Source organism: Delphinapterus leucas, chromosome 10 (genome assembly GCF_059928025.1).
Source record: "Delphinapterus leucas isolate spDelLeu-1000000601 "Yukka" chromosome 10, BTC_Dleu_Yukka2, whole genome shotgun sequence".
Lineage (NCBI taxonomy): Eukaryota > Metazoa > Chordata > Mammalia > Artiodactyla > Monodontidae > Delphinapterus > Delphinapterus leucas.
This window is the reverse complement of record NC_143138.1, coordinates 5,287,671-5,300,420: the sequence shown is the minus strand read 5'-3', so window position 1 is coordinate 5,300,420 and position 12,750 is coordinate 5,287,671. Positions and strand designations below refer to the sequence as shown.

The 12,750-nt window shown below is 47.1% G+C and overlaps 1 protein-coding gene across 3 annotated transcripts in view; it reads right to left on the bottom strand.

Annotated features, from left to right (window-relative positions):
• DSP (desmoplakin) overlaps positions 1 to 10,566 on the bottom strand; it is a 42,562-nt gene extending 31,996 nt beyond the window's left edge. The window contains exon 1 of one of the 3 annotated variants that reach the window (XM_022586617.3): positions 10,029 to 10,566. In XM_022586617.3, the coding sequence (XP_022442325.2) occupies positions 10,029 to 10,222 (194 nt within the window). In that variant the 5' untranslated portion in view covers positions 10,223 to 10,566. The remainder of the gene's footprint in view (positions 1 to 10,028) is intronic. The other 2 variants (XM_030760284.2, XM_022586619.3) reach the window with 2 other exon arrangements.
• Positions 10,567 to 12,750: the final 2,184 nt, after the last annotated feature.

The following is a 12,750-nucleotide window of genomic DNA, read 5'->3' as shown; positions in this document are numbered from 1 at the left end:
CACCGCACACCCCCACCCCCCCGCATGAATGCTGCCCTTCTCTGCCTGCCACTCAGAATCAGACAGGAAACCTGGCACACTTCTCGGATTGCTGAGATGTTAACAGGACTCCATCCGTTGTCAAAACTTGTGCAAAATTCCACTTGACTTAGAACACTTTCCAAAATGCACCCATTATAACAGGGAGGAAAGAAATTCAAGAGACAAAGGGAAAAAAAGAAAAAAGAGAGACAAAGGGAGAAATACAGAAACATCACTGAGAAGTCTAGGATGGGTAAGTAATTAGGGAGGTCCTGTGTAATTAGATTTGTTTTCTTTAATGAAGGGGCATGAGAGGCCCTTTCTTCTGAAACATTTAGTAATTCTGGTCAGCAGTTGGGTTCAGAGGGTGATTCCCACAGAGAATGCCAGTCCCTTGCATACAAAGGAAAGGGCTCTCTCTTAGCACAATGGAAAGTCAAGAGTTTCTGAAATGATTTAATAACGTGTGCTACTGTAAAAACTAACACAGTGAGTGCTAAGACAGAGGGAGATGGGGAAACTGGGTGAGGTGTATGAGAGCTCCCTCTATCTCTGCAGCTTTTCTATAATCCTAAAATTATTCCAGGATAAAAATGTACAAAAAATAAAAAAGAAGCAGAGAGGCCAAACTCACTTGTGAATGAAAGTTCCAAAGTGTATATACAAGTCTTTTAAAAATGAATTTATGACACTAAATTCATTTGCCAACAAAATATGAAACTCTTCAGCTCTTTTTACCCAACTACTAGAGTAGTTAGTTACATGACACTTAGAAATGAACTAAGGAAAAAGAGGTGAGGCAACTAAACGCTGGCTTAAAATATTGGTGGACTTGCACTTAAAAAACAAAAAGGTAAAAAAAAACAAAACCAAAAAAACACCAAAACGGTAACTTCATACGCTGTTAATGATACTGAAAAGAATTATTCATGCTTCACCAACAGACCTGCCTATGTTCACCATACACGCCCTTGACAGCCACTAAAACCCTATGTGTTTGCCTTGGCATTTTAGGAATAGATTAACAACCGTCTGCACAAAAATCTAATCTTTCTAAAAGTCAAAAGAAAGTAAAAAGAAAGAAAAGCTAAAGTGTTAGAACAATGTAATGAAGAATCTTTGGTATTGTGATTTGTCCGTAGGAAAGTATGATCTAATTAACCAAATTTCCTTAGGCACAACTTTTCAAGACTGTGTCTGGTCCTTAAAGCAAGATCTACATATCCCGTTTGTCATCTGTAAGCATCTCACTTCAGTCTGAACATCCTTGGGAAACAGACCATCAAATCGAGCAGGTGGAAGGACAACTCACGCCCCTGAGGTTTATTGATGAGAAAAGAGAATCCACCTTCACATTTCAGCTTGCTTGTCTCCGCCCAGTGAAGGATGCACACAGAAATGACTGTACTTAAATCAAGAAGGAAGTGTCCGTGGCGAGGATTTCGACTCACTAGACACTCACTCAGATGCTGTGCAGGGCTGGACCCTTCAGCAGGAGAGCCAGGAGAGCATGCTTCAGGGAACACGGGCATTTTGTGTGTCATTCAGAACTTTTTAAGTCAAAAATCATATTTTTTCACATAATTTTAGGTCTTTTGTCTTTTACCTCAGAAATATTCTAGATCTCAGTTTTCTCATCTTTTGGGCTAGGTGCTATCTAAGATTTCCTTAGCTTCTTTGATCTGTAACTTTATTTTATGAGACCACCAAACTCACTCCTCCTACTGAAAATAATCTAAAAGTCTATGTTCTGTGTAAAGGTGGTGAAGTTTCCTCTTCATACAGTGCCATTTGGGAAAATGCAAAATTCCATCATATAGGAAGAAATCATTTTAAAATAAATACTTATTTAACAAGCATATAAGGACTTTAAAAATCCCTAGCCTCAAAGAAATTTTCAACACTGGTACGTATTGGTATTAGGGGTGCAGAGATTTTAAACCATGTTAGGAATTGAACTAACGAGGTCAGAGTTCAATTTTTAAGTCCCATTTCCGTGTCATGGAAGATGAAAGAAGTCATGCAAAAAAAAAAAAGAAGAAGAAAGAAAGAAAAGAAAGTTCATTTGGGTCAAATCAATCAAAAAATATTGACTTCTAAACTAAAATTAATAGCTGGCCTTGAAAAAATAACATTTGTCCTTAAAAGTCTTGAACTTTTCTGAAATCTTCTCTTATTTTCAAACTTACAAAGACAAATTATTCATACAACAAAGAACCTGCCTACACTTTTTTTGAAAATTCATTCTAAAACTTGTTTAAACAAGTAAGGGTTCCAACAGTTTACATAAAGATCCCTTCATCAGAGGTTAAAAGGAAAACATGGTCTGGTCCACATGAACGTGTGAACAGTATTAAAGAGCTTTCGATGTTTTATTTTACTACCTCCAAATAACGTCTTTTCTTAAAAAAAATAAGACCCCAAAATTAACTGTGAAGCCACTAGTTTCACACTTTTCCCAAGAATATTATAGACAAAAATACAAGACAAATACTTTGAAGAGAGTCTTGAAGCATTACAAGATATTTTTTAATAGTTACTCTCCTTGCTTTATAAAAGTCATTTTACAATCATCTATTCTGTTCATTAGACACTTGGCTGGTGCCACGTAACTCTGGATTTCTTTTTGTATGTACACGGGGTTGGCCAAAAAGTTCGTAAGAGTCTATGGAAAAACCAGAAGGAACTTTTTGGCCAACCCAATACTTTCTCTCCCATTGGGTTCCTTCTTTCCTTCCTTCCTCTTTCCTTTGCCCCTTCTCTCTCTCTCTCTCCCACTCTCTCTCTCTTCTTTTGGTTCATTCCATCAACATAAGGTCTTGGATGTGTGCCGGAAATTATGTCTCACGTGTATTCGGATTCATGGAATATGATAATTATGTAATGCATTAATATTGATCTTAAAACTTATTTGCATTCATATTGATCTAAAACCTATCTGCTGAGCTCCTTACAATGTCTAAAACATGTTCCATACGTTATTTTGAGTTTCTTTAAAAGATCTTAAGTAAAAAGAAAAACATCCATGGAGTTTGTAAAAAAAAAAAAATTTTACGTCTTCATTTAAGGACAATACCCTACCTCCAAGACTCACTAAACACATCAGTGGAAATGTCACGTATCAGAAGTTACACACCAAGTGCTTCCGCCTCCATAGAGTTTTCCTGGCACATCTCTGCCCTCCTTCCGCACGAATTATTTACACACCTGTCTGCCCACACCTGGAGAGCAAAGTCTCACACCTTAGTCACTTTCGGCTCCTACGTGCACCTAACAGCACAGAGTTCCTCACCCAGAAGGTCCTTAACGTATGTTTGTTTGGTTTAGGAAAGTAGAAGAAAAACAAAGGCAAATCGAAGACTGATACGAAGATATTACTACTCATTACCCTGATTTCCAAAGCTCAATCAGGTAGCGCATCTACTGCACCCCAATTCCCCATCAATAGTGGAAAAAAAAAAAAAGGGGGGCTTCCCTGGTGGCGCAGTGGTTGAGAGTCCGCCTGCCGATGCAGGGGACGCGGGTTCGTGCCCCGGTCCGGGAAGATCCCACATGCCGCGGAGTGGCTGGGCCCGTGAGCCATGGCCGCTGAGCCTGCGCGTCCGGAGCCTGTGCTCCGCAGGCGGAGGGGCCACAGCAGTGAGAGGCCCGCGTACCGCCAAAAAAAAAAAAGGTTTTCTCTATCAATTTTAGGAAGAAGGCCTCCTCTGGACCTTCATCTTGTCCTCACCCAGGAGCTTTGGAAGCGGTGCTCTAATAAAAGTTCCACTGCCTTTCCATGTTTGCTATTTTCACAGTTTTTGGTGGCTTGGGTGGGGGCCGGGGAGGGCAACCTGATCACAGATCATTAACTTCATAAAGAGTTTGGGGTCCACCCCGTTCTCAGCCACTTCCGGCTGGACAGCCTGTGACACGGAGCAAGTTAGTAGACTCGCGGGGCCTAGGGTTTCTGCAGGAACACAGTCACCTCTCGGGGCTGGCCTGATGTTGAGAGAAGCAGCCAGTGAGGTCTGTAAAGCCCGGCAGAAACTAAATCCTCGCTGCGAGATCGTTCGTACAGGGGAAGCTGCTGTTGTGACATGATTCTTAGATTTTGCTTTTATTTTTCATTTGGTGTTTTTTGCCCCAGTTCATGATTTTGCAGTTCACCCAGTTCACAATTTTAAGGATATCCTGCAAAAGCACACTGGAGGTGGAGTGAGAAGTGAAAAAAAGGAAAGAAGAAGAAATGATGATTGGGTATTAAGTGTGAGGCATTTGAGACTTTCTCAGGTAATTTTTAATTCCTAAAATTATCTACGAGACCTAAAAAAGGTTTGAGACAATTCAAAGACAGAGATACATTTTAACTGCGTGAAAGACATCTTTTGAAGGGATAAGAAAATTCAGAAAAAGATGCTTTCCTTTCCTTTCTTAAATGGGGATGAATATTTGACCCTTACAAATTCAAGGCCAAAACAGGGATTTCTGTTTTGAATTCCTTCCCTACGTGAAAACTTACATTCATTCTGATGCCTAAAAAAAATCGTTTACAAGTTATCTGGTTATCCACCAAGAGGCCAACTCCTTTTTAATTTTTTTCAGGTACCTTACGAAGCAAGGGATATTACGTTTGCATGTCACACATTTGAATTCCAGGCAAAAACTCAGACCTATGGCCTGCAGCCTCTCACTCTGGTGTCCTCATTTTCATGAAATGTAGATTTCACATTCCTGAGGTCTCTGAAGGTCCTGGACCCTCCCAGCCCAAGGTGCTGGTGGTAAGGTGCACGTGATGGGGCTGCCCTGGCATTTTATGGCATGCTGAGGCTTGGGGTCCGTGGGGCAGTGGCTTCAACATCAGAACCACCCCTGCCCATTTTCCCAGGAGGGCCAGAGGGAGACGGAGAAAAAGCAAAGGGCGGGGCGGCAGGGCCCCAGGCACCAAGGCCTCGGGACTGAGGCGCTTCTTCCAGAACCTTTGAAAAGTCTGGAAAGACTGGCTGGCTGAGGGCTGAGTTAAGACTCCCCAAGACACACCCAAACCCTCCTCAGCTCCACCCGAAGATGTCAGCGTGGAGGCATCAGCACTTTTTTGTCTTTCCCAAGACATTTCAGGCACCTGGACAACAATGAAATTACGCCCATGTTTACAGAAAAGATTAACTACTTGCTGGAAGCTGCTCTGTAGACGTGCCTGACATTCAGTGGGCTTAACGCAGCAACCCACTGTGCTTCATTCCTCAGCAGATGGAAACTCTACAGGAGTGTGAATGCAAGAACACAATGGCTATGAAATATTTCCCAGGAATGCAACAATTTAAAAAGAAGTAAAAACTCCTATTGGATAGAAGAGTTTACAAGAAGAGGTGAATTCTAATAACTAAAGTTAGATCTTTTCTTGCACCATCGTGGTATACTGGATTCAAATGCAGCTCAATTACTAACTTAGCTGCTTGACATAAGCCAAGTCATCTAACTCTTTTAACCTCAGTTTCCCACCTGTGAAATGGGAAGTTTGTCATGAGGCTTGAGATAACAATATACCTGGCACATGGTGGGTGTTGGCCAGGCAATGGTAACTATTATTAACCACTAGATCTGATGTTTGTATAAAATATATAACCTACTCAAACTTAGTCACTATGTAAGTGTTACTACTGCCATATATTAAGCTACACTGAATCTTACTTTGCTATCGTTTCCCAGAAAAATATTTAGAATAACCATTCTGAGTCAGCCAACTCTAAGCCTGTTTTCTCACTCTCCCTTGCCTCTCTGATCCAGTTCTGAGCTGAAGCTGTCACTCCATCACATCTACCTCCTGTCCCACTGCCACCAACCTCGACCAGACTTTCATCACCTCCCTCCTTCACTGGTACAACTGCTTCCTTAAGGCAACCCCTCCCACACACTGCTGGCCACAGCCATAATCCTATGGCCCCCTGCGTCGGTCTTATCTCTCTGCTCCTTCAAAGGAGACCTTCACTGGCTCGGATGAGACCTGCAAGGGTTCCCCTGTGCCTAACCCTAACCCACCACTGTGGATTCGAGATCTCCCAGGTTCTGGCCCCAGCCTGTCCTTCCTCCTTCCGTCTCACTGTTTCCCCACTTAAGCGAATGCTCCAAAAGGAGACCACTCTCTAGGCCTTGAAGTTGCGCCTGCTTTTCCACTTCTCACACTTTTCTCGTGCTCTTCTCTCCTTCAGGTGCACTCCCTGCCCACTCTCTTTACCAACTGAAATTCTCCAAAGTCCAAGTCAACACCACTTCCTTTATAATAAAGTCTTACTAGTGCCGCCACTACAGATGTTATCTTGTCCCCTTACGAAGCCTCTGAGTCATGGGTACCGCTCCTGTGCATTATCCGTTTGTATTATAGTACTCATGTACTTATCTTCCTCTAAAGAGCATCTGCTCCCTTCCAGAAGTCTTTGTATTTTCACCTTTGAATCTCCCCAACATCTAACACACAGCAGACGCTCAGGAAACATTGGCTGAATGAATGAATGAATACATGGACTTGAGGTACTTTCATCCTGTAAGTACAGGGCTGTCCAGTCTCCTACACAAGTACATGGTTTAAATGCACAGGATGCCAGAGGGCAGAGGGAGGAGCCCCTGATTCTCATGCCAGCTCGGCCATGGTGGACTCCGGGATTTGGGGCAAGTCTTAATTTGTCTCTAAAGTGGAAAAGGGAGGTTTCTGTCCTCCTCAGGACCCCCTTCCACTCTAAAATTAAATGTAAATGCGCCTGTTTAACTTCATGCTGAGAAACAGGCTTCTTTTAAAAGGTAGTTTAAAGCAAACTTTAAAATAGGTATCAAATAGTGATCACACATATTTCGCTTTGGAAATCAAGAGTTCTGGAGAAATGTAAGCATTACCATTTTATGCACATATTTCTGAGGCTTAGTGACTGTATTTGGCTTCTAATCCTATAAATTCCACACTTTGATCAGCGGAAGATCTAACTGGGGGACTTTGTCACTTGGCCACCAAATTTCACTACAGATTTGTAATTTCTTTTAACTACAGGAATAAGACCAGTGTAATTCTGCCATCATTGAAAACAATATAGCATCTCATACAAGAAAAATCCAAAGTTTAAATTTTCAAAAATAAACATCTTAAATTATCAAGCACGAAACATGTGCCAAACTTTAACATATCAAGTAAAAGCAGCAGAAAAAGATAAATAAAGTAGTTGCAGATCCCATGCAGGGTAAAACAAAGACACAAAAGACAGGTGGGGGAACGAGGGATAATCGGAGTGAGAAATATCCGGTCCTAAACAGTGACAAGTGTTACTAAATAAAGGACAGACAAAGGCAAGAGGCTGTAAAGTCACTTTCAAAGGAAAAATAAGATTTGGGCTCTGTACACACTCAAATTAGCTTATTTAGGGAAGGGCTAAATACACACATTGATCATTAAAAAAATCACCAATCTGATTCAACCAATAAAGTGGGAGTTTTAGAAATAAAGGAGTTTAGATGCAACCAGTCGCTTTCATACTGGTTTTTTAGGGGTTTTTTTTTTTTTTTTTTTGGTTTTGTCGCTTTAAAAACAAAACACCTCTATTTAGAAAAGCTTTCGGTCAGAAAAGTGCTTTTAAAATCCTTCATCATCATTCACTTAGCAGCGGGCAGTCGAGTCAGAGCTGCCATCCTGCTTCTGCCAAGTGCGTGCCAGGGCCAAACAAATCCTTCCGCACAAGACGCTAAAAACCCTAGGAAAACAGGTGCGGTGCGGGCCCCGACCCTCTCCAGTCAGTCGCCCTTATTTTAAAATACAGACCTCAGCGTTTGCGGGCTACTGTGTATTGTGACAACGCTTCGTTTCTAAGGGCAAGTAGCACCAGCGCAGGCCGGGGCAGGCCTGGGGAAACTCCAGTACCTGGATCCAGAAAGAACGCCGGCCACATGTTGACTCAAGCCCCCAGCCTGCCGCCCCGCGGCCCTGGCAGCTCGACAGCAACGCGCAGAAAAACAACCTCCCTCCAAGTTAGGTCACTTTTCACTAGAGTCTCTTTCCCCTTCCCGGGGAGATGTTAAAACTTGACAGGTTTATCAACAGCCTTTAGGTTGGAAAAACCGAACACAAGAAATGACGCTATACTAGGAGAAAACATCAAGCCTCGCCCAAATTTAACGTTCGGTGAAGCATCCTTATAAACCGGGTATCTTTATGCAGTTCATTAACCCAGGTATTAATTACAAATTTACTTCTACAAGAAGCCAAGGGAGTGAAATATTCCATTAACAGCCATGTTTATTGTCAACTTAAAACATAGGGACGCTAAGATAACAGAAGCATATTCAAAGAAAAAGGAACAAAAAAACCACTTGGTTCATAAATGCAGGAAAGAAGCAACCTTGCAAATTCTGACTTGGATATAAATGTGTGGATTCAAAAGCATGTGCTTTCCAAATACTGCAAGACTGGGAGGGAAAAGTAAAGTTTCAGATTTAAATGGTTGGCCAACTTTTCAAACAAACTTAAAAACCAAAGTGTAAAACGAGCAAAAATTTTTCCCCAGTCTCCCTAATGGTTTGGCGTATTTTTTCCTGGAAACCCCCAGGTGCATTTTGTTCATTAAAGAAAGAGCTCCAAGATTGAGACAATTCTTTGCTAGCTCAGAAAGAGAAAATAAATGTTCAAGGTGCTCCGGGAAGATAAAGAAATGAATAAATCGAAGCAGAAAGCAGGTTGCAAGTCGAGTAGTCCGTCCCGGCCCCCAAAACTGCTGGCAAAACAAAAAACCCCTGGAGTGTATTCAGTTTGCTCCTCCCCAGCCTAAGGCCACAAGGCTAGGTCGACAAAGTTCTGGAACTCAGGCCTCTTCCCCCGAAGCCCTACAAGGGAAGGACTTGCAAGGGGCGGGAAAGGGGGGTGAGAGCCGCAAAATTCTCACGGCTCACGTGGGAGAGTCCGGCTCCGGGGACCGGGTAAAGGTACGTTCATTATCTTTCTCCACCCGAACCCGACTGACCTCCCCCTCCCCAACCTGGGTTTCTCGGATGATTTGGAGAGGCAGACCCCGCCCTCTTCCCAGGGCGCCCCCAGCATCGCGGGCCAGCCGGGATGGTACGCGGAGCCTCCCCGCCACGGGCCCCTGCCCGCGCTATCCCGCTCAGAGCGCAAGACCCTGCGCCCGCGCTCTGCCACCGAGACACTGAGGCTGTTCCTCGGATGCTTTTTAAAAACCGGAAAACAAAGGGCGCAGGCGCGGGGCCACAGGTGTGCTCGCTGGCGGGGGCCGCCGCGCGGCTGATCCGGGATGGGGGGACAGGCAGCCGCTCCTGCCGGGAAACTTGGTTTGGGTAGCAGGCGAGGCCGAGGCGGGGCCTTCTCGACCCGCGACCCCGAGCTGCCGGGACGCGCAGCCTCTGCACAAAAGCCCCCGGGTGGCCGAGCAGCCCAGGCGCCGCTGCGGACGTGGTCTCGGGGTGACCACGAGCTTGCGATGAGCCACTAGCCAAAGCCGAGAGCCACGTCCACCCTGGCCACCCGACAGGCCGGAGGCCCCGCTCCCCTCGCTGTTTTACTTTTGGTTACAGTTCGAGAGGTTAGGTTTAGTGGTCGCAGCCACGCCCGCCTGACCTCCCACCTGCGGCCCGGGACAAAGGCGAGGCCTCTATGGGGACAGTCCCGGATACAGCCGGGACCCCCGCCGTCCGCCGCGCCCTGCCTGCACCCTCGCTGGCTGGCCTCGGGCCCCGGCACGCAGGAAGAGCGAAGGGGGGCCCGAGTCCCCGCCGGCAGCGAAGGAGACGCTCCTCTGCGGGTTGGCGCACATGCCCACCCGGTCTGCGCGGTGCGCCGGGACACTCGGTCTTGCCCCAGCGCGAACAGGAAATGCGTGCATGACCTCGGACAAAGTGACTGTCCCCTTTCTGGACCTGAGCTTCCTCGTCGGTCAGAGGTCGACGGTCCCTCCCGGTCCCAGGGTGCTAGGGGAGTGTAGAGACCCCGGCCCACCAGCCCACGCACACCGCGCGCTCCGGGTCGGCCTGGTACCCACCAGTAGCCGTCCGAGTTGTGGTCGGTGACCGTGCAGCGCCGGGAGTAGTACATCCTGCTGGTGCCCCCACCACCGCTGCTGCCGCCCCCGCCCCCGCCGCCGGTCATCTCGCAGCGCAGGTCGGGGCCGGACTCGGCGCGGGTCATGCGGCCCAGCGTGTTGATCCGCGGGCTGGAGCCTCCGTTGCAGCTCATGTTGGCTGGCACTCGGAGCGCCGCTCAGCGCCGAGGCGGACGCGAGGGCGGGCCGGCTCGGAGAGAGCGAGGGGCTCCCAGGAGAGGCCCAAACCGGGGACTGGGCTGGGGGCGCAGAAGGATCGCGAGGACGCGCCTCTCCACCGCGGCCGTTCTGGACAATGCGAGCGCGGAACGGCGGGCGGGCGTCGGGCGTCGGGCGCCGGGGACAGCGACGGGCCGGGAGTGGAAGGGGGAGCGAGGGCTGAGGCTCTCAGGGCGGCGAGGACGCAGAGGAGCAGGGCCGTGGCGGGGTGGTGGTGTTGGTCGGCTGGGGCTCGAGTCTCCTCCCCGCTGGCACCCGACGCTGCCGAAGCCACACCTGGCCGGTTTTTTCCCAGGGCGGGGTGCGACCGCCGCGCCTCCCGCCCCATCGGGTGTCACCGACTCGCACCGGCCGCCCCTCCCCACCTGCGCCACCGGCTCCGCCCTCCGCGCCGGGGCCTGAGTAACATGCAAGGGGCGGAGGCCCGGCACCCGCGCGCCCCCAGCGCGCGGCCGGCCGAGGGGTGGACATGCGCTGGCCGGGGCGTGCGCTCAGCGCGTCGCCGCCGTAGCCAGGAAAGCAGGGCCCCAGCTTTTGAGGATTTCTACGGCCCCCGGGTGGAAATAGGCTAAAAAATAAGTCATTCGATTGGACAGTTACTTACTAAACTTTTATTTCTGCTTATCCCTGAAAACGGTGCCAGCCAAGCTTTGGCTAGAAACAGTTGAGGAGAGAATGCTTAGATGATGAGGTTTTGTTCGGAGACTCTTTTTGAATTTTCTTTTATTCCAGTAATTCAGAAGATTGCCTCAGAAGTATGTTTTCCGACGTGTAAAACGATTTTTACCCAGAACCACCGCTTTCTGGAGAAGTCTTCACCGTAAATAACTAATTTCTTTAGCATGAAGATAAAGAGGAATCCACTACAGTCAGTTCCCATAGGGTACCATGAAACTATAAATTGCAGTGTCTTTTATTTTGCCTGGTGACGGTCAGTCATCTTAAACGAGAAATGGCAAAGACTTCCACCCCAGACCGCTTCCAAATTTTATTTTAAAACCTTGGGGGCTTCCCTGGTGGCGCAGTGGTTGGGAGTCCGGCTGCCGATGCGGGGGACGCGGGTTCGTGCCCCGGTCCGGGAAGATCCCACATGCCGCCGAGCGGCTGGGCCCGTGGGCCATGGCCGCTGGGCCTGCGCGTCCGGAGCCTGTGCTCCGCGGCGGGAGGGGCCGCGGCAGTGAGAGGCCCGAGTACCAAAAAAACAAAAACAAAAAAACCTTGGGACCACTCCTCTCTTGCGTGCCCCTGAGCACCTTCTCCCCGGACCCATCCCTTTTGAAACAGCTTTTCCCACAAGTCAGTGGTGGTGGCCTTCCTGGGACTTCAGTCTACCTGAGAGCAGCAGAGAACCCTGAACAGAGATCATCCACTGGGTACAGTTGAGTAACTCAGAGCCAGAACATTCCAGCCACCTGATCTAGGGCCCCTCCCAATTAGTGGCTGCCTGCGAACAACACCGCAGTCTCTGTGACTCGGGTTTAGATCCAGACCCAGTCACAACATCCATAAAAAGCTGTTTTTATAATTTGGAAAAACTGTTCAATTACTCTTTAATAAACACCATTTAAAGATCTTTATAATAAACATTTGTCATCTCCCTAAACAATGACAGTTAACTCACTTTCTTATACAGTATATTTCTGAAATGTTTATAAACTGAAAAGAACAAAACTCAAACTATATTTGCATGTTGTAAAGGGAGTGGAGGGAGTTCTCTAAAAGGTCCCAGATTATAGCACCCCAAGTTACGCCTCAAATTTTAGGCAGAAATCTTTAACAAAATGTCATTTTTCTCTACAATGGTGCACAGAGTTGACCAGCCTAAATCCAAGGAGTCAAAGATACCATGAGAGGAAAGTTTACCACTGTTAGCACTCAATAATTCCCATCATTTTCTGTTTCCTCTTCTGGTAAAGGCTAATGGGATAAAGTGTTCAAATGATTTCACAAGCGCTGATGCATAGACAAGAATGGCATTTCTTCTGAAATCGAATCAGTGGCTGGAAGTCAGCGTCTGCACCAATGGCCCAGATATTCATGGGTCGGCGGAGGGGAAGCCGTTTGGGGTGTCAGTCCCTAATATGCAAAATACTTCTATGCACCTCATTTGTTCAGCAAGTAGTTATAACCTCCTATACAGAAGGACCAATGCTAGACTTTGGAATATACACAGAATGTCCTTGAAAACATTATAGTAAAACTTCAATTTTAAAAATTCAGGGATTCCTTCAGTCCAATGATGTGTAAATAGAAGGTCATACAATTGCACAGTAGAATTCTCCTTAAACACAGCACACATCTGTGAGCCACCTCCCAGTGGTGGCGAAAGCTGTGCTCAGCCAAGGGGTCCCTCTGAGAGCTCCCACTGGGTAGTCAGGAGCCCAGGCACTCACAGACCTAAACATCACCCAGACCCGCAGAGCTGTTTACGAAACGGGTAGCG